Below are 23,685 nucleotides of genomic sequence, written 5' to 3' on the forward strand. Positions count from 1 at the left end.
TTTGAAAAGCTTTTAGGTCCTTGCCTTCATTAAATTGCTTGAGAGACTGATTCAAAACTTAAATCCCTCAAGCCTAGACTTCCTTGTGACCCATATCTAGCCAACTGGGTTTGTGCTGGTAGTGTCATTTAACTTAAATACTTCTCTGAGATTTTTGCCCTCTCTCTGTTCCCAAATATGTATTTATAAAGAGCCATCATTAACATCTTCAGTTCCAGAAGCCAGCTTCTTTTCATGGTTTTTCCAAAGGAAGATATGATGTTCTCAGGCAGGTAGCACCTGTTCCCATTCATTAAGTAATTCTTATGGAGCATGATTAACTATGATTAACCAAAACTATATAAAATACTTCATTGAAGAATGCCTGTAGATACAAACCAACACTTCCCTGTCTTGATTCAGAAAAAAACCTCACTTGGTAATCAAGTTCATCATTACCTATTTTCCCCCAGCTCAGTGGCATAGTGGTGTTTGAACAGTTGAATCTCATTGTTCAATAAACCTAAGCCTCTTTCTCCTTCAGTTCATCCCTTCACAATAGCAGCAGCTATGAAAGGAAAGCCAGTCCTAGAGCAGTGTCAGTGCTGAGCACTAATTGCAAAGCAGGGACAAAAACTGACTTAAAGACCCAAAAGGTTGGACACTGGAGGTATTGCCTGCATCAGCTGCTGTGAGGTCCTGGGCTCCAGAATCATGCCTCCCACACTCCTTTCACTCCCTACTTCCCAGTCCTGTTTTCCCTCTCAAAAAAAAAGCATGGCCACAGCTGAATCAATCTTCTTATCCCTGCTTTCCAGGTGAATACCATAGAGATGGGGGAACCAGCAGCAAGTCCTCCAGCCATGCTATGCATCCCTGCCAGGCAGACAGGCACTGCACGTGGAGGAGACATGACGCCTTCCCACGGGCTTCCCCAGGAAAAAGGATGTAGTTAGCATGTGTTAGGATAAATTAAATAAACACACACTTAAAATAGAACCTCGCTCCCACCTTGTTTCCTTGCAAGCCACTGTGATTCAGCCCTCAGCACCTTGTTTGTTTCTGACAGAGAAGCCTTTCTCTCCTCTGTGATGAAAGAGGAAAGCAGAGGGCATGGCTCAGCTTTTCCAGCATGTCTGCTCCTCCCTCTGATGCTGGAGGTGTTGCAACATCCACCACCACAGCAGTACACGTCCTGCCCTCAGCCCCATGCAGAAATGCTGCCGGAGTGCCTGAGATAAGTCTACAGTTGAAAGGTCCAAAACCATTTGCTCTGTTGGGACTTTTGTTAGCCTGAGAACAAAAAGTACTTTTGGTTTATGGCCTGAATTCTCATCAGGAGAAAGCAAAAAGAGTGTCTGAGAGGCTTTTCCAACTGCTTTCCCCAAAACCATATCATTTTATTCCTCTCCATGGCAAGCATTTGTGAGCTTTACACCGAGGAACATGTTCATCAATTCTTCTCGGTACAACTAATGTATGCAAGGTGAATGGAAGTTGCTGAGCTTTTCTAAAGGGGAACAGAAGTGTGAAAACCAAAAATACTTCATTCCATTTATAACTGCAGGAGTTTTACAGTGTCATTCATTTTCCTAAGTAATAGCCAAATAATTTTTCTTGCTGCACTTCAGCAATATCCATTTGAGCTTTCATATGAGAAAATAAAATAGGTGTGAATTGTGCAAAGCTAAAACACCCAAATCAACCACTATACAAGCTTAATGGTGCATACATGTGATCTCATACAAAAGGATATAATTTTTGTCATTATTCTCTATTAAAAGGTAACAAGATGGGGGAAAAGAACCACAATGAGATTATTCATAAAATTGGGTATCTCATAGGAGGTTAGATTAACCCACAACATAGACATCAGAAATGTGAATTAATGGGTTTATTGTTCCACTGAAGAAAGACCCCCATATCTGATCCTCAGCTAGATCAGTACTGCTTTGTGTACATCAAAGGAATCATATCTGATAGGCAGATATAATTCCTCATACCTTTCTAATTTACAAGAAAAACAAATTCATTTAGAGCAAGCTACTAACCTTATTCCAGCCTACTCAATTCCACCCCATGCTAGTCCTAATTCCATTAACGAAGGCAGGGAGAGCTGGATAAGCTGGTCTTAGTTACACAGCTCAAGAGCCTGGACAACTGCCTTCTGGAAGTAAAAGAGGCAAGTGAGATTTGCAATCAGATCAGGTGTTGTGAAATAATTTACAACTCTCAACACATAAAATTTACACGTCATATCCACCACTGGTGAGGCACAGCTGGTAAAAGCACTTTATGCACTGCTGGTGCTTTGGTAGCTGAAACACAATGTTGAGCAGGCCTTCCAAGCAGCAGCTACAGCAGAAAAAAGCTTGTTACCATCAGGTTGTGTGCAGCCTTGGTCTTTCAGCAAAGGTTTTCAGAAAGAGCTTGGATGTAAAGTATGTAAATTGTTCCCCTCTACAACATGCTCAAGAGCATGAACCTGAGCCACAGAAAAAGATATTTTTTCTGTCACGAAGTATTATTTTACTCTACTTGAACCTTCTGTCTCCTAAGATCGAGAAATGAAAATAACCCTTTGGTTATTTTTCTGGAAACAAGGAAATGAAGATGTAAAGATCTATTTCCTTGCTGAAAGCATTATGCTGAACTATATCCCTGCCTCCAGTGGCAAACTTCACACGGTGCTGCAGAGTCTGTGGTGTAGATAACCACTGGCTGAGGACTGTCACTTTACTGGTACAGTTAAACTACAGTTAAACTACTACTAGGAGCTGCTGTGGTGGTAAAGGCATCATTACATGAGCCCTAGGCACCCATGCTGAGCGACCAAGCCACATGAAACACACTTTTGCTTCTTTTGCTAAATTAAAACCATGACTCCAAAGCCACTTGTGTCCTTAAATAAAAATTCCTTTTAAAATGCTAATGGAGTTTGGCTCACAGCTGTTGTACAAAGCAGGGCACTAGAGACTTTTTAAATGGATTACTAAAAAGAGTGAAAGGAAATATTTTGCTGCCTGTAGTTCATTTGTAGGACAGTCCTGATTCCCAGGAATGTGTTAATCATTCAGTTTCTTCCACCACAGGGGTGACAAAAGAACTTTTAGCCCCACAGTTGTTTGCAAACAGTTCTGTTCAAGTGTTTATAACTAACTAAAATTGTTTTGTCATGCCAGCATAATTTCTGCTTGTGTAATTTCTGACTGAAGTGTTCTGAATGGAAAAAATATGAATAATGATCAATAGCCAGCACACTGTCTATGGAAATAAATGCTTGCAGCCATGCACAGATCCAGGCATTCATCTGAATGAAAGACAGCTTGCTGAACACACAGGCAAGCAAAACACAACCTTCCTGAAGCAATGATCTCTCCCTGTAAGCCAAGCCCCTTCCACACCTTTGTCACTTCCCAGCAGCACCACTGGCATCACAGCAGTGCAGCAGTGCATGGGGACTCTGGAGCTCACTCCCCACTGACTTTCCAGCACCGTCTTACCATCTCTCCAACAGCAGGTGCTTTGCCATCAAAATACGTTCAGGGATACAGATCACCACCTCTTATTTATGTGAAGTGATGTGGTCAAACAAGCATGTTGAGGGGTGGGCAGCACAGAAGCTTTAAAGGCTTTCCTGCCCTACAGCTTATGGGTGCTTTATGGAGCAGTGGAGTGAAATTAGGTTTTGCCCAAGCTCAGTATCTGTATCCAGTTGGTCACTACAGATTCCATCCCTCTCCATTCACCTAGGAGATGGGTGGCCATGCTGTAGGATGCTGGAACAAGGACCTTCTGCAGCACAGAGGGGAGCCAGCCTTTGCTCGTGAGGCTGCCATGTCTTTTCTCTGTGAAACCCCTGCTTACTGAAGGTGGTCTTGTGGACACACTGCCATCTCTGAGAAATTCCTGGTGAGAAGCTTTCAAGTTCAGACTGTGCTGATATGGACAGAATTGGGTGCTTTTATAAATGGAGATGGCCTACACAGTGAGGGAAAAGCCCCAAACCAAAAACAAACCAATCAAAACAAAACAAAAACCCAGAAAACATTCCTACTGCATTCAGCCCATTTTTCATTCAGTTTTTTAAAGAAATTAGGTTTATGCAAGTATGAGCTGCCTCTGGGCCACTTCACACATCTGTTCCCATCCATCCTCCCACTGACACATCACCTAACAGAGCCAATTATTTTCACCAACACCAAGCTTTCAAAGACAGCAGTTCCCTAGGATTTTCTTAGGAGAGCAGGCAGCAACAGGAAGGGAGAGCAATGTCGCACAGGAGCACCTGGCTCAGGGAAGTGGCATGCAGCCATCTACGGCCAGGCAGCAGGTTTCCAGGATGCTTCTTCCCAGTGCAGGAGCCACATCAGCCAGCACCTGCTCTATCCTGGGCCTCAGAACAGCAAACCACAAGATGCAGAGCTGTAGGAAACCAGGTTTCACCCACTCTGGAAGTCGCTATGGAGAACCATGTCACGACCCAGTTGCAAGCATGCAGTAGGAGCAAGTCAGTGACAGGAACTGCTGAAAGCACACACCATCTGGGTTTCCACTGCAACAGAGACTAGATTTGCTTCATGGGCATGTGGCTTGGTTTCCTACTGCTGCTGATCAAATGGTCTGACGAGAGGGATGCCAGGGTGCTTTTGAGAATGAAACTACCCAGCTATATCTACATCATGTGGTGCCTGAGAAGAAAAGGCACAGGGATGGGGAGAAGGAGGAGAAGTACCTGCTGAGAAGCAACATAGCAAAATCTGGCAAGTGCCTAGTGATTATTAAATAGCCCCATCCAGTCTTCTACTCTTCAGGCCCATCAGATGTAAAAAGTTAGCCCAGGAAATGGCAGGCCAGAGTGAGCACTTCTGCAAATGCAGTTCTGTGCAAAGGAAAATTACTTTGGAAAAGGTTTTGGAGGAGGTTCAGTGACTGCCATACACAGTACAAAGCTGCATTGAGCTGTTTGCAAAAATTCCCTAATTACTGGTTAAGACCTCCTAGGAGATGCTTAGAGTAGAAGATGGGACTGTTTCCCAGAAAAGCAGGAAAAGATTTGTTCTGCAGGAGCTGTTTTGTTACAAGGGCTTTGAGGGCTACATTACAGTGATGGCTGGGCTTCTGCCTCCATGCCAGGGAGCAGAGGTACCTAACAGGGAGGGCAAAAGGTATAACCAGGACAAGGGAAGGACCTGAACATCCTCCTGATCCCATTGAATGTATGGGCAGGATTTGAAGCCATGGGTGGTCCTTCTGTCTTGCAGGGTAAATCTGCTTTCAGAACAGTGTCTTCAAAGAATATTAATTCGGAACAAGCCACTACCTTCCACGAGGATGCTGAGGGGTATGTAAGTGCCATACATCATAGTGGGGATACAGCTGAGTGTTGGATCCTACCTCAGAGTGTAACACCATCCCACATCAAGCCCTGCAGCACTATGATCAGTCTTACAACAAGAACCATATAATTTGTCTCCCCTCCTCTACATCCATTCCCTAGAAAAATGAGAGCTGGTTACTTGAGACAGAGATGCTTGCATAAGTCAGGCAAAAGAAATTGCATCCAGTGTCCAACCTTAAAAAAAACCCAACAAAATCCCCAACAACCACTTTCCTAAATAAATTAATGTCTATGGTAAGTCCACATTATTCTTAAAACCTGTGCCAATATTTGCATTGCAATAAAAGACTGGATTCCGTGGTAACACAGGATAGCTCTTGTCAGAGGCCTGGGTATCTACCATACAAAGATAAGGGAGCTCCCTTCCTATTCAAACAGCTTGTTAGTGAAAGCAAGTACTTAGGGGAGAGGTAGGTGCAGAGGGAGAAATTAGGCTAATAGGTGTCTCAAATAAGCAGGTTTTGTCAACAAGATGTGAAGCTGAATGTTCTTCTCTGTTTCATCTGATGCATGCTTTCCACTGCTGTCTGAAGTTTTTCATTTTCCATTTTTAAAGGCTATAGATTTCCATCTCTTATGCTAGCAATTGTTTCTGTGGTTTATTACTTTTCCTAGCCCCTTCTGATTTGCTCAGATAAAAATACAGATAGGTCAGCTATAATAAACTCTCACAGGATGTGCAAAATCTTCTCAAGTAAATATCTCCAGCCTTTTATTGCACCCACAAACAACAAAATCACCAGTTCCAGCCAAATGTTAATAAAAAGCTTCACAAAAAAAAAGCAAACCACTCCAAATGGACCAGTGTTGCACTGTTTACCATCTTTTTGCATCCAAAGGTACTTAGGGAGCTGGCTGAAAAGTTCACCAACTCACTTTCCATCATTTATCAGCAGTCCTAGCTAACTGGATAGTAGGAAATGTGACACCCACCTACAAGAAGGGATAGAAGGAGCATCTGCTGGACTAATGGCCTGTCATTCTGACACCAGTGACAGGGAAGGCTACAAAGGAGATCACCTTGAATGCCATCATGCAGCGTGTACAGGACAAGCAAGTGATCATGCCTGGTCCTGCTTGACTAACCTGATCTCCTTCTATGGCAAGGTGACCCACTTAGTGTAGGAGGGAAAGGCTGTAGATGTTATCTACCTAGATTTCAGTAAAGCCTTTGACACCATTCCCCCCAGCATCCTCCTGGAAGAACTGGCTGCGCATGGCATGGACCACTGTACTCTTCAGTGGATAACAAACTGGCTGGCTGGACCCAAAAAGTGGTGGTGAATGGAATTAAATCCAGTTGGGGAGGTGGGCAAAAGTGGTGCTCCCCAGGGCTCAGTACTGGGGCTAGCAGTGGCCAAGAAGGTCAACAGCATCCTGTCCTCTATCAGAAATAGTGTGGCCAGCAAGGGCAGTGATCACCCCCCTGTACTCAGCACTGGTGAGTCTGCACCTTGAATCCTGTGTTCAGTTCTGGGCCCCTCACTATACGAGAGACATTGAGATGTGGAACGGATCCAGAGAAGGGAAACAAAGCTGGTGAAGGTTCTGGAGAACAAGTCTGATGAGGAACAGCTGAGGGAACTGGGATTGTTTAGTCTGGAGAAGAGAAGGCTCAGGGGGGACCTTATTGCTCTCTACAGCTACCTGACAGGAGGTTGTAGTGAGGTGGGTGTTGGTCTCTTCTTCCAAGAAATAAGTGATAAGACAAGGAAATGGCTTCAAGTGCACCAGGGGAGGTTTAGACTGGATATTAGAAAAAAAAATCTTCACCAAAAGAATAGTCAATCACTGGAACAAGCTGCCCAGGAAAGTGGTTGAGTCACCATCCCTTGGCGTGTTTAGAAGATGTGGTGCTTAGGGACATTGTTTAGTGGTGGACCTGGCAGTGCCAGGTTTACAGTTGGATTCAATGACCTTAAAGGTCTTCTCCAACCTAAATGATTCTATGATCCATGCAAAAGCGAAATGGTCAGATAGTTTTTTACATGCACAGCACTTTAAATAACTTTTTTTCATTTTTTCTAAAAAATTATGCAGAAAAGCACCTCTGATTTCGATGGTAAGTCGGGAAACATTACTTTGATGTAAGAATCTTAACCTCATAAGGCTCAGCCACAAAAAGGAAAGTTTGAGACTCGCTCAAAACTGTCAAGCACCATGTTTTCCACTTGTAAAACCATAGCACAATCAAGCTAAGGAGCCTGTAGGAAACACAGTAAGATTTGCTTTTTTAAGCAAAAAAAAAATTTAAGAAAAAAAATAAATCAATTTATTTGTTTTGGTCATAACTGTTCAGAGGTTTCAATACTTCACTGAGCTTCCAGTAGTTGATGCAATTCTGATGAACCAGATGATATTTATAAAAGGAGAAGCAGTCAAGGTTAATGACCTTCTCTAGAGGAAGTTTTAAACAATAAAAAAAATCATTATCATCCAATAAATTCTTCACATGTTTTCTCACAGACAAATAATTCTTTACGCAAAACATTTTCAGCATAAAAGCTAAACATAGAAATAGGAGTGAGACTGGCAAATATTTTTATGTAAGCTTACTCTTTCTTACGTCTGCCAGAAAGTAAAACAAGAACAACCCTCCCTGTCCTGTCTGTCCATGAGGAGTCTGTAAATCTTTTAGAGAGGAAGGTGAGCCACAATCATTGCTCAGGTCTCTTCAAAGTGAAGCTAAGAAATTGCTGAAGAGACACTGATCAACAGTTTTGTTCTGTGTGAACATATGGAACACTGTTGCTTGGGTTTTTAAAATGCCTGTCTATTAAAAAGCACTTCAGTGTTAGAGTGAAGACAGCCTGAAGAAAGGGCTTGTGGATTAACCAACTGCTTGGCCCAGGGAAAACAAATTCAGAGAGTGATGTGGAGAGGCTGAGAAAAAAAAAAAAAAAATCTCAGTAAGAACCTTAACTGGGAATGCCTGGGTTCAGTTTCCAGCTTGGTTTCCCCTGACCCCTGAGAAGTCACTTAGTCCTTGTGTCCATTACCAGCTTCAGGAGCTCCGAAGCAGCAAGTCCCAGCAGTAACCCAGCATGGAGAAATCATGGTTGTGGAAGTCAGGTAACTCTCAGAAATAAAGCCTCTAGTGCAGAAGTTGGTGGAGGACTGAAAGAGAACATGAAAACATGTTAGTTACTGAGCACTAGCAAGCCCATCGTAAAACCTTAGAGGAGATAAGGTGGCTGTGTTTTTTACCAATAACTAACAAGGGCAACTTGCTCCACTCCGCCCATGACTAATCTCACCACCTTCTTTGCTTCACTGTACACATGGTATTTGCAGTGAGTAAACCATATGTAAACTGCAGATAGCACATCCCTAATAGGTTGCCTGGATGTGCATGCCCTTTAAATCAATTGTATTAATCTTTCAATTAACATTAAAAGTCTTAACTGATGGTTTTGAAAGCTTCATCTCAAAAGGCTTCATATTTCTAGGTGTGGATTTTCTCACTTCTCCCATAGACAGAGACAAACAGAATCAGAGCTAGCCTTTGAAATGGTAGACCTTCACTTCCACACACATGCTTTCTTAACAAAGTGAAACCCAGGGGCTGAGCACACTCATTCACAGCCACAGATCCACAGTGGATTTTCCATGCTTTTAAGTCAGTAACATCTCAAGGGGAGCATGGTGTCAGAAGTGCAAGATCTATTTCCCTCCACAACCTGCATCTCACACAGCTCCCCAGCACTGTGCTCAGCTGCTCAGGCTGGGATGCAACACAAGCTTATCCTCTCAGAAAGACACAAACAGATTTGCAACCGCTGTATGCAGCCTGTCATCACAACTGAGAAGGAAAGCTTTTCTGAGGATACTGCTTTTTGCACAGAGTACTTTTTGCAGTTGAGTTTGGGCCTGTTTCAGCCAAACTGCCTACTAACATGAGAGCCTAAAGCTTGCCTTGAGCACACACTGCTCCATCTTCTGTCAACAGCCCTGCCTGTACAAGTGTCAAGAAGTACTTCCTCCTCTCTTCCTCCTGTTCCCATCCCCATCACCATGTAGCAATGCCCATGGGCTCCCAGAAAGGTGGGCAGCAAGGGAAGAGGAGAGGGATGGCACTGACCCACAAGTACCTTGGTGCAACCACTTGCCATCAGCAACAAGTCCCAGGGCTGTCAGGGTTGGAGAAGGTGACCTGGCCTCACAGGGGATTCAGGAGTGGGTCAGTAGGCTCTGCTGGGCCACCTGTGGGAAGTAACTGCACCCACTACAAGCTGGGAAAAACAGAAGTGACACTGGAGGTGCTCAGCCAGAGCAGTGCCAGGACTTCCCCACCATGACCAATGCTGGCCTGACCCGGTGTTGCTGTCAGCCATGCTGAGGCAGAGGACACACCACAGCTCTCCTGGAAATGACAGTAACCCACTGTGACAAGAAACCCTGCATCACCCCTGGGCCAGCACACCCTGGGAGGGAGAAACATTGGTTTTCTCATTGCTCAGGTCACACTGAGATAGAGAAGTGCAATATTTAATGGCTTCCCAGTTGGGAGAGGATAAACCCTCTGTGATTTACCAGGATCCCTATTTAATATACCTAGTATACCTAAATTGGAAACTCCCTTGCTTTAGCTCCTTGCTGTGGAAAAGTAGCTTCCACTTCTCCAATTAAAAGAAAAATAGAGCATTTTATTAAGCACGGTTGTGGGAACATAGTTTCAGTCTTCAGTAGATTCCTCTGAATATTTTTCCGTTTCAGTTCATGTAAGTTCACGCCCTTTGGGTTTCACATAAAGCCTCAGGGTCTGAGCAACTCAAAAATCTCAAAATCAAAATGTCAAGTTGAAACAAAACTATAAAAGGTATTTGGATTTGCATGAAAACGGGCCCAGATTTGCTTCAGGAGTACCTGAAGCCTGGCAAAGCTTTTGAAGAGGTTAATCTGAGTTTTGTGGTTTCAGAGCAGACTGAAACCAGCGCGAGAGAACAGATGAGCTCCTTTCAGGAAGCCAAGACAGAGAATGATTAAGAAGCTATGAGAACAAGAACCACAGGGAGAGGAAAAAAAGAATAAATTGAATCTCCAAAACCAGTTTTTGCAGTGCTGAACACCATGTATTAGGAACTAAGAAAACACAGGTCACATTTGGACACTACAAGATAGCAGCTCTTTCTGAGAATCAGGCCCTGAATGGGAATACAGCCATCTGGAGGAAAGTCCAGCCATAACAGTGCCATATAGCCTTCTGCCCATATATTGAACGTCCTTACCACTGCTCCCTGCAATGCATACCCTGAGAAGCACAAAACCTCCCAAACTCCTATTTTCATGGGGATCTCATCACCTTATAAGTAATCATCTTCCCACAGTAATCTGTGTGTAGGCTGTACGTGAGGTAGGGAAACAAAATAAAAGAATGGTCTGCAGGTTTTATGCTCTCTGGTTAACATCTATAAACCTGTCCCGACATCAAATATTTTAAATTCTGTATTTGATCTATTTTTTTAAAGAGTTGTTTTAGTTTCATATGCTCTATATTTGTTCTTACTGCGTTTTTTCATGACATAAACACCTCAGAGTGACAAGTCAGTTCAGTAGCTCACATAAAAAGCTGCAAATACAAGAATAATGTAATTGATAAATTAACTTTTCTTTACAGTAAGAGTCTATAAATCTTATTCAATTACATTCTTCATATTAACATCATTTACATTGACAGGATGCAGAGGAGGAGACTTCCTGAGTAGGCATGTATTGGTTATTTCAGATTTAGGCTTCTGACTGAGCAACTATCTTAAAAAAAAAAAAATACCACATCATGACTGACCTAATGTGGGTACAAAATGTTACGCGCAATGTAAGCAAAACATGTGAAACACACGAGTATCTTGCTTTGAGATAATTTTGCCTGCTAATCATGCAAAAAATGAATTTTTTGTCTCTTCTTTATGCCTCTTCTTAAAAAAGACTGACAGAGGAAAATGCAAATTTGACTGAAATACTGAGGGGTTTTCCCTCATCAACAGGATATTTAGTTTCACATCTGCTCAACAGTTCCATCTTGCCAAAGATAATCAAATGATTTCCCATAACTTCAGCATTCACTTGAATTCACATGAACTTGGTGATACTTGAATGCTACATTATCCTCCCAGGAATATGCACTGGGGACCTGTGACATTCTTCACTGACATTCTCAAGCGACATCGCTGCAGATCAGCCCGTAGCATTTCCAGCATCCCTACATTTTATATCCATGGTTTGCAGAATAGGATAAATCAGTATTTCAGCATCCAAATTTCATCTTGCACCAGCATTTCACACTCTCACAGGTTTCTTTTCAATGCAGCATGTCAAGCTTATTTAGCTTATTAAGCCATCTACTCTCCACAACCTTTCAGCAGCATCTTTGCAATTTAAATTACTTCCCATTGGTTTGGCCTGTCCTCATAGCACAGACTGGCCCCAGCCTCATGTTCTGTTTCAGAGTCTATCACAAGTGCTATCATGTGCTGCAGCCATGTCCTGGCTGCAGTCCTTCATCAGAGAGGATGATTGGTTCCCTGCACCCTCAAAAGCTTTCTGCATCCTGTTAGCTAAGATCAGGCTTTGCATTCAAAGAATGCTTACTCACACCATTTCCACTGAAATCAGGGGCAGTTAAGTGCTTAAGTAGGCTTACAGGCTGAGCCAAACAGTCTCTGTGCCTCATCTATTAGATAGGAAGACAAATACTCTGTCCCACACTGGTGCATTGCAAAGTAACTACAAGATTTGTCTGGGAAACTGTTGTGGGGCTAATTTGCCACCTGATAGCTCAGCCTCAATTTTGCCAATATCCTGGGCCAGGGTGAAAACAGCTGAGGGGCAAAAGTTCCCATACCCCAGTTACAGCTAACCAAAGAGCTGAGGGAGCTTCCTCTTTCCAAATGATGACGTTTTAGTATGTTTTCATTTAATTTCATAGAAATAGGTTATAGTAAAACATACAATCTTAAGATGCAAACCAAAACCCAAACCACAACAATTTACCCCATCTAAACAAAACGAAAGAGTTTAATTTTCTCCCTTGGCAGGAAAGTTTGCAGGGGTTAGTCTGATGTCTAAATTTTCAGGCAGCTTGGACCTTTGGGAAGCAGAGAAAGCGAAGAGACAGTAGACTAAAGGCATGGGCCTGAAGGGTAGCTGATCCTCACCGTATGGCTGCATGCATGAAACAGTCTTGCTGGCTTGCTTCCTGGTTTTAAGTACAGGTAACACCGCAGACAGCCCACTGGACTTAGAGTACCTGCTCTGAAATTTGTATCTGCCACTGCACCTTGTACATGGCCTAAGGCAAAACCAAAAAACAAGCAAAAAGCAAAACAGAAAGGCAATGAGAGTATTGTAACCCAATATTATGCAAAAACAGAAGCACAGCTGGAATCATTTTGAGAAGATTTGGGGTTTGTCCTATACAGCTTTGTGCCTGTGGTTTCTCTTGGTGTCAATGCAGTGAAGGAAAGCATACAGCCGAATGTCCCTTTTTAAAAATAAACATACAGATCTAAACATACAGAAAATGATGGGTATGCAAGGGAGCCTGATCTCACCCAGTTGCATGGGAAGGAACTTCCCTAAAGGTGCCACCACACTGGTCCCCAGGAAAGCAATATGTCATTGCATGGCGTGGAGCAGATGCTTGGGGGCACCAAAAAGTCCATCAGGCTTCATCCCAGCTATCTGAAACCAACCAGGCACCAGTTTGGGAAGAGCACAAAATCAGCACAAACATACAGTGTTGTCTCCCCTGGGTTAATTCCCACTCTTGCAGTTCACAGCTCAGTGACTATAAGCCAGAATTAGTTTCTGTGTATTTAAAAGCTCCATTGGATTTTTTTCTGGTTTCTTGCTCCACAGCAGAACAGAGCATTGTGCAAAGACGCACTTTTTTCTGTTAATTCCGAATATGCCACTGGCAGAGTCTGGATCTTCCCAGGCATTGCAGGGTGCAGGAATGGCCCCTTCTGCCCTTGGAAGAGTTGCAGAGAGCTCCAAAGACCAGCAAGGACCAATGGCCAACACTTTGTCTCTCCAGGAGCAAAGCTGGCTGGAGGTCATCAAAGATGACATGCTAGGAGTCCATGAGCCCACTCAGAGCTGGGATATCATCCCATAGGACCAGGGAGGCTAGGCTCAAGCCTGAGCAGAAGACATGATCAGTGGTACCCAAGGAAATGCAGCTCCTGCAGCAGAGTAACAGAATTTCAAGGGAGCGCAGCACTCCAGCAGACACTGTAACAAACACCTAGGCACCAGTCCCCTTCTTCCTGCAGCTCAGCATGTCAGGCACCATGCTCTGTGGAAAACCTGACTCACAACATTACAAGCAATGTCAGCAGCTCAAACCCTGTTATTATCTGTAGGACAACAATGTCTAGAGGCCCCAGGCACGGTGTAACATTGCTCTGTCCAGGCACTGTGCAATCCCACTTGCTGCGAGCAGTAGCTTCAGGAAAGCTGACCTGGCATTGGCAAGCACTGCCAGCTTCTTGGGATGCACTTGAGCAGACACAGAAGTCTGCTCAAGTTTTGCCAGCCACAATCCATCCGTCTTCTCTGCTGATCAACCACATCACTGCAGAGAATATTCAGATTTGAAACCACCAGCACTAGCCTTCAGTGTCTCTGTTGCTGTTGGGGAGGCATCCCAAGCACATATCACTCAGCTTAATTTTACCCTGTGCAAAATTAGCCCCACTGGGTTTGTACAGTGGGCGAGACAGATGTGGGCAACCAGGATCTTCTTCTGTGGGTCATGTTCACACTCCTAACCCTCCATCAGCCTTTGGGGAAGAAGCTGCTGCTCCCTCCCTGAGCTCACGTTTTGCTTCAGCACATCAGGATTTTTTCCAGACAATTACTGTGGGAAGGCAACATGGGGTGTCACCCCTTTTGCTCTTCAAGACCTCTTGAAAAAATACAGCTGTGGCTTCTCCCATTTGTGGCACAGGGAATTTAGTAAAACAAAGCTATGCTGATGGAGAAACAGCCAGAATTCAGCTGGCATCAGTTTCACCAAAAAGGGGACATGAAAAAATCTGGAGGCTGCTCAACCTTCTGTCCAACACAAGGAAAGAAGAGGGAGTTGACAGGCAGCCTCACTGAGCAGGAGACAGATACTGCTTAGCAACCTGCATCACTGGACCTGCAGTTTGAGAAACCACGTGCAGAAGGAAACACTGTCTGCCAGCTGCAAGGAAGGACATTCTGAAATGCAAAAGGGGCAGAGGAGAGAGAGGAGGAGCGCAGGTCTGGCAGATGGCGAGCAAGTGTAGCACACCGAGATCTACATTTATTTTTTTTGCCTGACCTTCCCTGTGACCTTAGGCAACCTGCCACAATATTTGCAGCAGTTTTGACTGTTTTCCACATATGTTGAAAAGACCAGTGCTCAGCACCTTGTCAGATAGGCTATATATCCACCTGATCCCCATCGGCCATGCTAGGGATAACACAACACCAGAGGAACATGGAGAGGAGCCCTAGCCAGAGAAGAGCCACAGGCAGAGACATCGTTTTTTTGCAACACTTTACAAAACAAGAAACATCACAGCCTCCCAGAGCATGTTGCTGTGGAGAGACTGAAAACCTCTGAAAAGACCTAGGAGCCTTCTTCCAGAAATCAAACTGGTCTCCCCCATCCTTCCAATCCTAAAGTAACAGACAAGAGAGGAGTCTAGTACCACTGCTACAAGACAGGAGTCTAGTACCACTGCTACGAGACACCATAAATCTTCCCCAACCCATATGGCCCACAGCAAAGGAGACCAGAAGAGGAAAAGCCTTTGCTGAACCATAACCGTGCTATGCTCCCTCTGATTTGCACCGAATCTTGAAGTCCTTCTGCCAAAATTGGGTTTCTGTGGAAAGGAGAAATGGTTCCTGCCGATACACAATGAGACGTACCTGTACGCTTTTGGTAGTCATACCCGTAGCCAGAAACACGCACTTCAACAAGACATCTGAAGAAAAATGCCTGCAATTTAATTATTGGCAGAGAATAAGCAATAGGATAGGTCTTTGTTTCAAACCTACACCTCTAAGAAAGGCCTTGGAGATTTATTACCAAACGTGAATCTATTAGTTAAATGATAGAATCAATAAAGTAATTTGAAGAATTATATTTTACAGAAATGCGCAAGCCTCAGAATATGCAATTGAGAGCAGACACGTCTGAGGGCTATAGGACATGTATAGAAATACCAAGTCAGTATTAGTTGTACGCTGTGTGCAACCACCAGCCTGCTCACATTTGCCTTGCGTACTTTCCAATCTCATCTGAGCAGGAGCGTGAGAATAAGCCTTAACCATCAGATAGAGATTTCTCGCTTATGTGTTCAGGGGCAGCAAATTTGCCCACCAATCTTCATCTTGGTGCAGCACACAGATGTTTGGATTCTGCTTCTGCATTGCAAACAGGAATGGCTCTGAGCTGATTCATGCTAACAGCAACAGGGGATTTTTACTATTATCACAACATCAGATGTGATCTTCCTGTGCTGGCAAGGGTGACTGAAAATGACTGACCTGACTTCCTAAAAATATCAGCGCATGTGTGTGGTCTGTTGCTCTTCCACACTTACACTCCCTGTGATTTCTGGGCACACAGCAGTAGTCTGTCTGCTACAGACTGTAAACCAAAATACAGCTTGGGAAATTGAAAAGGTGGGAGAGGATCTATGCATGCACAGACAGAAGATTTCACAAGGAGCAGAAGAGAAATGCATGTACAGATCTGCATCCAGTTGAAACCAGCTGGCATTTGTAGCTGTATCAGTACAAAAGAAAATAAAGAAGCAAATTAATAGGAAAATAATTTCCTTTTCTTCAAAAATAACAACAGCATCAGGCATAGGATGTACACGTGCTCTTTTGTCTAGATTTTCAAATAAATGTCTGACAAAATGACTGCAAAGAAGAGATGGAATAAGCCTGGGAAATTCCTTTTAGTTTTGCCTTTGCTTTCCTTTGCATAAAGACAAAGTTTTGCCTTTTCTTTACATTTGCAGTTTTGCTGAAACTATTTCGGTGGTACCTGAAATTTGGAGTATGTCACTCCAACAGTAGCCCAGGAATCAGAGTAACTCATCTCTAGGGGAACCCTGATTAATATACCAGCTCCTTTTCAATCAGGATGTAGACTCATTTTGCTCTTAGGAAGTAGCCAAAATGTGCATATGTCTCAACCTATTTCAAGAGAACTTTTGCTGAGTAATTCTTCCTCAAATTAGTTTGCAGAAAGATGGCTCAACAGGGCCTCCCACATCATGTAATAGCATGAGGTGATCCCCTTTGTCAAACAGCTCTTTCTGGTTTTAGAGAAAGAAAGTAACTGAAAAGATCACTCTCATTTTTTAAAGGCACATTTATTGTGTTTTCAGCAGTGTAGGAAGCTAACTTCAGAAAGGCACTTTGAGTGATTCAGCTGAGCCGTCATTTTGATAGTCACCAGTTTCCCCTTTGCTCTTGTCACTACCTCTTTTGATAGCATTTATTAATTTTAGAAGTGTAGCATAATGCCTATTTTAAATGGTAAAAGCCACACATATCTGTGTTTTTCTTTCCCTTTCTTGAAACCAAAGCATCTTTCAGTGGGTACTGGAGTTAGAGAAGCCAGCTGGAGCTGGGGGAACAGAAGCATTTTCAAGTGACCTGAACACCCGGAAATGAGAGGTGCCACCTGCCTGCACACAACAGCATTTCTCCAGCTCATCTGAGAGAAATACAAGAGTAAGAGCAAGATGAGAAGGCACAGGAAAGGTCAATACTAAGCAGCTTGAACCAGCCTGTTTCAGGGTTTAACACATAGCAGCCAAAACAGGGCAGCTGGTAAATGGGTAAGAGACTGCAAGGTCTGAGCCCCATCCTTCTCATTTAGGAGCTCTATTGAAACCTTTAATGCCTGGCAATGCCCATGCTATGATCTCACATTCAGCCTATTCCTCCTCATCATCCTCTGCACTCTTCTCTGTGACATGCCAGTCTCCTGCCCTCAAGCAGAGGCTCAGCAGCAGCCAAACACTGCAAATGAGACTGACTGAACAGGTCTGCAGGAAGCATTCTGCACACTCACATGAGAAGGCGGCAAGGTTCATTCCATTGCCAAATCCCATCTCTCACTGTCCTCAGCTCAGTACCTCCCTCATCTCCATTCCACGAATAAGGAAGCACCTCTCATGAGTCAGCAGCCATCACCTCCAGTCCTAGTGCAGCAATATGAGATGTGAGGGAGGATCTGCCACCTCTGATAAAGGCTGTAAGCTCCTGCTTGCTGCCCCTAATACACCTTGCCAATGCTGTTTCCAAGAGGGGGGAAAAAACAACTTCCCATGTGAGAAACTAGGAAGGGAGAAGCCTTAGGGCAAGCTGGTGAAGCAGGACGCAAAAGGACTACCCATCACCCCCAGTCCAGGGGCAGCTCCCATGCCAGGCAAAGAGCTGGCTGGGGACGGGGAACAGCACCACCTTCTCCCTCACTGTGGAGGGAGCAAGGGCTCCCAGAGAAACATTAAGCTTGAGTGGAGCTCACTTGTCTACTACTAGAGCAAATCAGAAAGAAAAGCAAAGGGGAGCTCCCTACAATGCCTTGGTTCCTGGGTTTGGTTCAGGTTTCTGCTTTATACCAAGGATGCCTGGCTCCTCTCCCCAGCACACCTCCCTGGTGCCACTGTCCTCACTCTGCCAGAAGCTGCTGCTGCAGCTCCACATTGCTCTTCCCCCTCCTATTATGCAGTCAGCAAAGCTCTTGTTAGAGTTTGAAAACAGCCATTGTCTGATGAACTACCCAGATGCAATGTTTAAACATTTTGTGAGACCTGATCCTGTTTCTGTGTATATCTGGTTCAGATGTAATCAGTTTTCACCACCCCCGGAGGTCAGCTGAACATCAATGGAAACAATTCCTCAAGTCAGGGCAAAGTCCTGTGGCCTAGCTTTGACCAGCAGCTTCTGCAAATCACATCTGGTGTCTTTCAACAACCCCACCAACAACATCCCTGTCAGAAAAAGTGGAGGGATGATGTTTTTCCACCAGGCTTTCTCTTCTTTCCATCCCCTGCTGCCAGATCCTGCTCCTCCCTCTCTGCTATGCTGTATTTTGACACAGCCGAGTGCCTCACATGCATATAAGAGCCAGTGAAAGCACTGCTGAGGGGAATCAGGCCTTGATCACCCTTTCAAGGCAGATCTGCATCTGGAGCAGCATGCTGACTGCAGCCTCTCCACCTGCCACATTTGCAGTCGTGTTTGTGGGTGTGTTTGTTCTGGGAGGAGAGTTCATGCTCAAACCAGAAATTCATTAGGGCAGTATCTAGCTACTTTCAATGCTAGCAGTCTGCTTTGGCCAGCTCATCCTCTCCCTCAGCTGCAGTCAGGCTTGAAGAGTTTTGATTTTAATGCAGTTAGCAAGCAGGATTTATTCCTGCAGTGATAATGATTACCTTTCATCAAAGGGTGCTTTCAAAGTCTGCATACTGGGCAGCTGCTGAAAGGGTGCATGAATTGAGTAGAAGGTGCATGAATTAAGTAGAAGGCAACGGACTCCAACCATGACATCTTATGCTAGTTGGAAAGGATTCCAGAGGCCTCCCACCCAAAGGTTAATTGTAGGCAAGCAAGGAGGCCACTGGTTCCTAATCAGTTACTTGCAGAGGGAAATTTCAGCATTTACACCTCCTTTCCTCCTGCTAAAACCTAACTGTGAAAGCCTTACCAAGAGCACCAGTTAGGGGAAAAAAGTGCTTTAGAGTCAGAGAGGCTCAAAGATTAACCCCAGAAATTATACATCTGATAATAAGAATCTACAGATTCCCTGCTCTCCAGCAACAGAATCAGTGTTTTCATCACATACAAGATAAGCAGCTCTCTGAGTTGTGAAATGTCTTGTTTGATGCCGAAACAAGGAGTCACCCTAATAAGTAAAGACCATGGGCAACAGTTGAAATGGCTTTGGTTGGCGTTCCTCACAGCTTTTTCACACAGCCCACGGAAATCCAAACATAGGCACCACTATTGCTTCCCATTAAACATGTAATCTGCAATTCAATATCTGAGAGCTCAGCGTCCACTTTAACCACAACAGGCACTCGAAGATTTGCTGCCTTTTTCCTCCACCACCACTACATCAGGCATCTTCACACTGCTAGAGTTACAAGCAGTCCTTCTTGTTTCCAGCCCAAAACCACTTGGGGTTCATTTCAGTGCTGCACAGCACTGCCTGCTCTAACTTTGGAGTCATAGATAGACACCACTTCCACATCTTGCTGTGTCAGCTTAACAGCTTAGCATCCTAACATGCCTATAACCTGCTTTCCTTCTTAATGTACTGCAGCAACAGTGCCCTCATTCATAGAGTTTACATAGGTATACAGGGCTCCTTTCATCTCCAGTGGGCTACAGATAACAAGCGGTTTGGCTGGCAGATCGAGTCAGGGCTTCACGTTGTCATCCTCCCTAGTAGCTTGCCCTGTGCACTCATGCTGAGAGCATACCCTCAAACCATCAGAGCCACCTGTTTGCTCTAGGCAGGGGGACTGTGCCTGGGATCCCTCCATGACACACAAGACAGAGCTGTCACTTTTGCAGCTGCCTCCCCCTGCCACAGAAGCAGTAACCAGCAGGCAGGCAATCTTCCTCTAGCACAGCTGGTTCAGAGTCAATTTGCTTAAATTATAACTGGGCAAGAAATATTTCTTAGCCAAGGACTTAAAGAAAAAAAGCATTCTCCAAAGCAGCAACCAATTTATAGTCCAGCTGTTGCTTACAGAATTACAGCTGAATTTTGGCATTATTAACTTTGAAGTTATAGGCTCTTTCATACAAGATTCAGATGAGAAGTTCACTGCTAACATGGTAAAGCTTTGAGCTATACAGATGTTTTATCTAAGTTAGGCAAGGCACTGATATCTAAGAGGACAGGGTTTTTGGCAAGCAGAATTTATCTTTTTTCACTAAGGCAACAAATTTCATTTTTAAATGCTGTCTAAGACGGACCAAACTGATCATGCATCTCAGACCACAATCTTGAGGCAAACAAAGAATGGATAAGCCCTTGTTTCAGGCTCCAATTAAGATCTGTAGAACAATGTTCAGCATGTTGTAGTTACCAAGGAACAGGCAACTTCACACTAACTGTAGGTAAAAAGGTCTTCAGATGGAAATGAATAGTCATAAATCAGACATCAGCCATATACAAATGTGACTACAGGTAAAAAAAAAAAGTGCATGTGGAGAAGGAGGATCATCATACCATCTTAGGTTAATTTATCTTAGGTGCTTATACTACCCTAGGTAGTCAGCAAAGTATCCAGAAGGTGCCTCAGGTTCCCAGAGCTCATGTTTGAGCTGTCCCCTCCAAGGTGGGCTGCCTGCCTGTGCCCCTGGCACAGCAACCGCATCAGCTGCCCACAGTTCTGCAGTGAAGAGCTCCCACCACCCGGAAGAGTATCGAATCAAACCAAGGCTGCAGAGGACAACAGGGAAATACACAGCACCCAGCACCAAAGAGCTTGCCATATAAGTAGACTACTGGTTGCATACATATATAGAGGCATGCTGCTCATGACACATTACAGTGGAGGATCTGAAAGCAGAACCTGGAGCTGCTGAAACTATGGTCTCTCCTCAGACACCCTCCCTGGGGTGCTGCTGGAAGATGTCCTGCTCTGAACCTCCACCCACCCCTACTTTGCTGACTGGAGACCTCTTCAGAGAGAAGCCACCAGCCCAAATATTCAGTTGATCTTCCAAGTGCTGAGACCCTATCTTCCCTGCAGGAAGCAGCACTACTCAACTTGGAAGCAGCTCCCAGCCAGTCTTGCTTTCCCTGCTAAAGCACGAACCCTGTGTACATGTCACAAGCTGGAAGAAACACGCAAATATGGGCAGCTTCCAGAGGACCACAAGCTACCTGGCACAACATCTCTTCCAGAGATATGAGGAAGCATATGCTGGCCTGGGTCATGCTCCATCTCTAGATGGACTACTCAGGCCAGCATATGCTTCCTCTCAGTTTTATGAGAGCCACTTTCTGGGAGGAGGCAAGGCTGAGTTATACCTTCAGCCAGCCAGAAGTCTCAGCTTCTCTACAGGATTAACATGTACTTATCCCAGTTTCAGAAAGGGATATCAGACATTGGACTGCAGCCAGAAAATCATGTTGAAGAGCCTTCTTTTCAAGAATAAACATTCTTTCTAGGCCATGAGCTGGATTTAAGCCAACCAGTTACAATTATCAATGCCCAAATTACCTACCGGCATGTGCAAGTTTCTTTTTCATCTTTGCTATGTACAATTATACATACAGCCACAGCTCACTTCCACCACTCCCAACAGCACCTGCAAGCGTAGTTCACAGGCAGCAGTTACAAGTAATGCTCATGGCACCCACAAGCTGATCAGTGACCACCACCATCAAGTTTGTCATGCAAAGGTGCAACCCCACAGTCTCTTCCCCTCATGAACCACAGTCCAGACACTGTAACACTCTGCAGAAAGGCCATTTCAGAGATGTCAGTACAGATGGTCAACTGGCCATCTCATGAGTGAGACTCAGCACTTACTGTCAGCTGGCTGTGGGAGAAACTGCATGGATCTCATGGATCTACAGTGTGAAAGAAAGGAGCAGAAGGAGGATGCTTGAACTATCTGACCCAGACACTTGGTGCTATAAAGCAAGAAAAGCTTTCCTGCCATAGCGAAGCTGGTTAATGCATGGGGGGCAATCCTACCACCGGAAAACCGTAGAAAATACGCAATAAATGGCTCAGCATTTGGTAATGCCATAGTGAGCTTTAGAATCCCTGAGCCCAGAGGCAAACTTATCCTGAATATCCTTGACCATCTAAACACTAGGTGAATGAGAAGACTGTGGAAATGCCACAGAGATGCCAGGTCCCTCCCATGGTGACATGAAGGAAACTGCGGGAAAGGTGCACTGATCTGAAACAAGTCAGCTTAATTCCCCAACAAATTGCTTGAACAGTGAGAACTTCCCTGGAGCACATGCTAGGCCTTTGAGTGTTTGTGAAACAAAAGCCATTGGTGTTTCCCATGTTGTTCAGGACCGTGTTCCTGCTGCTTTTGCAAAATGACAAGGACCAGCAGGAGTCAATGGAGATCTGCTGTTTCACATCAGCTGGATGGGTTATTACAAGAGTTACCACAGTACTGTTTTTCTCACATGACTGCTCTCTATGACAGAACTTCTAATTAACTCCATAGTAAATGCAATGGGAAGACTCTTCTGCTAATTATTTCTATAACTTTAGGCAACATATAAGAATAAAATCAATATGTAGCAAGAAAATGATAGTTAAATAACCTTGGCAACTTGTGCTGTAGGTAAATTAACAGTGTGGTGAAGGATAGGAATGCCTTCACAAATCAGAGTGCTTCATATGTTTCATTCACCCACCAAAGCTACCTCTGCTTCCTTTGGTACAGCCTCGCAGCTCCGTGCAATGAAGCCCCACAGCTCCTTCTTCACAGCTGTACCAGGGAACCTAGTCAAAGCAGAGTATTTCTTGTATTGAAAAGTCTGCACCAACAGTTACTTGCTTTAAATGTAGTGGAACAGCCAAAAGCGGGGAAAATTACCTTAGCAGCCATGCAACCATACTGGCATAACTTTACTTGCTATTTCTCCCAAGGGAATAATTTTTTTGATTCAGTCATCCTTCTATAAAAGAAGGGCTCACCATGGTATAATTCTATAAGCCCCCATTAATAGTACCTTCTCCAGCACACAAGGAACTAATAGATCTGAAGATTTATACCCAAGGGATTTGTCATTTTGGACCCTCTGTTTTGCTGTGTCTGCTTCCATTGGCCTTGAGAAGATCTGCGCTTCCAAAAGCCACTGAAAGTTTGGTTAAAGTTGGGCACCCAAAAGCTGAGCCAACCTAAGAGTTACACACATCTGAAAGCCTCAGTAGGGTAACTTTGTCAGCCACGGAGTTAGTTTCTTTGATCTGAAAGCAAGATAATGATTTACAAAACAACACCACAACCATTTGTTAGCTGTGTCTTCACATACACCGCATTAACTAAAACATGAATTAAACATGAAAATGCAGCCAAAGTGCTCCCTGCTGGTGGAGCAGTGTTTCCTTCCAGACTCCTCACATCAAGTCCCATCCTGCCACACTCCCATGCCAAGCTGGCAAGGGCCCGCACCCTGCCAGGAGATAAAGCTAGCTGCTGCGCGAGAAGGCGCATGCAGAAGGCATGTCTGGCGAGCATGTTCTCATGACTAACATTTTGTTTCTGTGATAACACACTTGGCCACCTACACAACTAGCCTTTTG

At 44.3% G+C, this 23,685-nt stretch overlaps 2 protein-coding genes across 4 annotated transcripts in view; both read right to left on the reverse strand.

Annotated features, from left to right (window-relative positions):
* LOC136013124 (zona pellucida-like domain-containing protein 1) overlaps nt 1-1,066 on the reverse strand; it is a 103,206-nt gene extending 102,140 nt beyond the window's left edge. The window contains exon 1 of one of the 2 annotated variants that reach the window (XM_065676485.1): nt 991-1,066. The gene's annotated coding sequence lies outside the window, so the exon portion shown is untranslated. The remainder of the gene's footprint in view (nt 1-990) is intronic. The other variant, XM_065676487.1, reaches the window with a different exon arrangement.
* The window catches only part of NFKBIZ (NFKB inhibitor zeta), a 78,693-nt gene that overhangs the window by 11,308 nt on the left and 43,700 nt on the right, over nt 1-23,685 (reverse strand). For both annotated transcript variants that reach the window (XM_065676478.1, XM_065676477.1), the window contains exon 12: nt 8,380-8,497. In XM_065676478.1, coding sequence (XP_065532550.1) covers nt 8,380-8,497 — 118 coding nt within the window. The remainder of the gene's footprint in view (nt 1-8,379; nt 8,498-23,685) is intronic.

The sequence above is a fragment of the Lathamus discolor genome, chromosome 4, assembly GCF_037157495.1.
Source record: "Lathamus discolor isolate bLatDis1 chromosome 4, bLatDis1.hap1, whole genome shotgun sequence".
Lineage (NCBI taxonomy): Eukaryota > Metazoa > Chordata > Aves > Psittaciformes > Psittacidae > Lathamus > Lathamus discolor.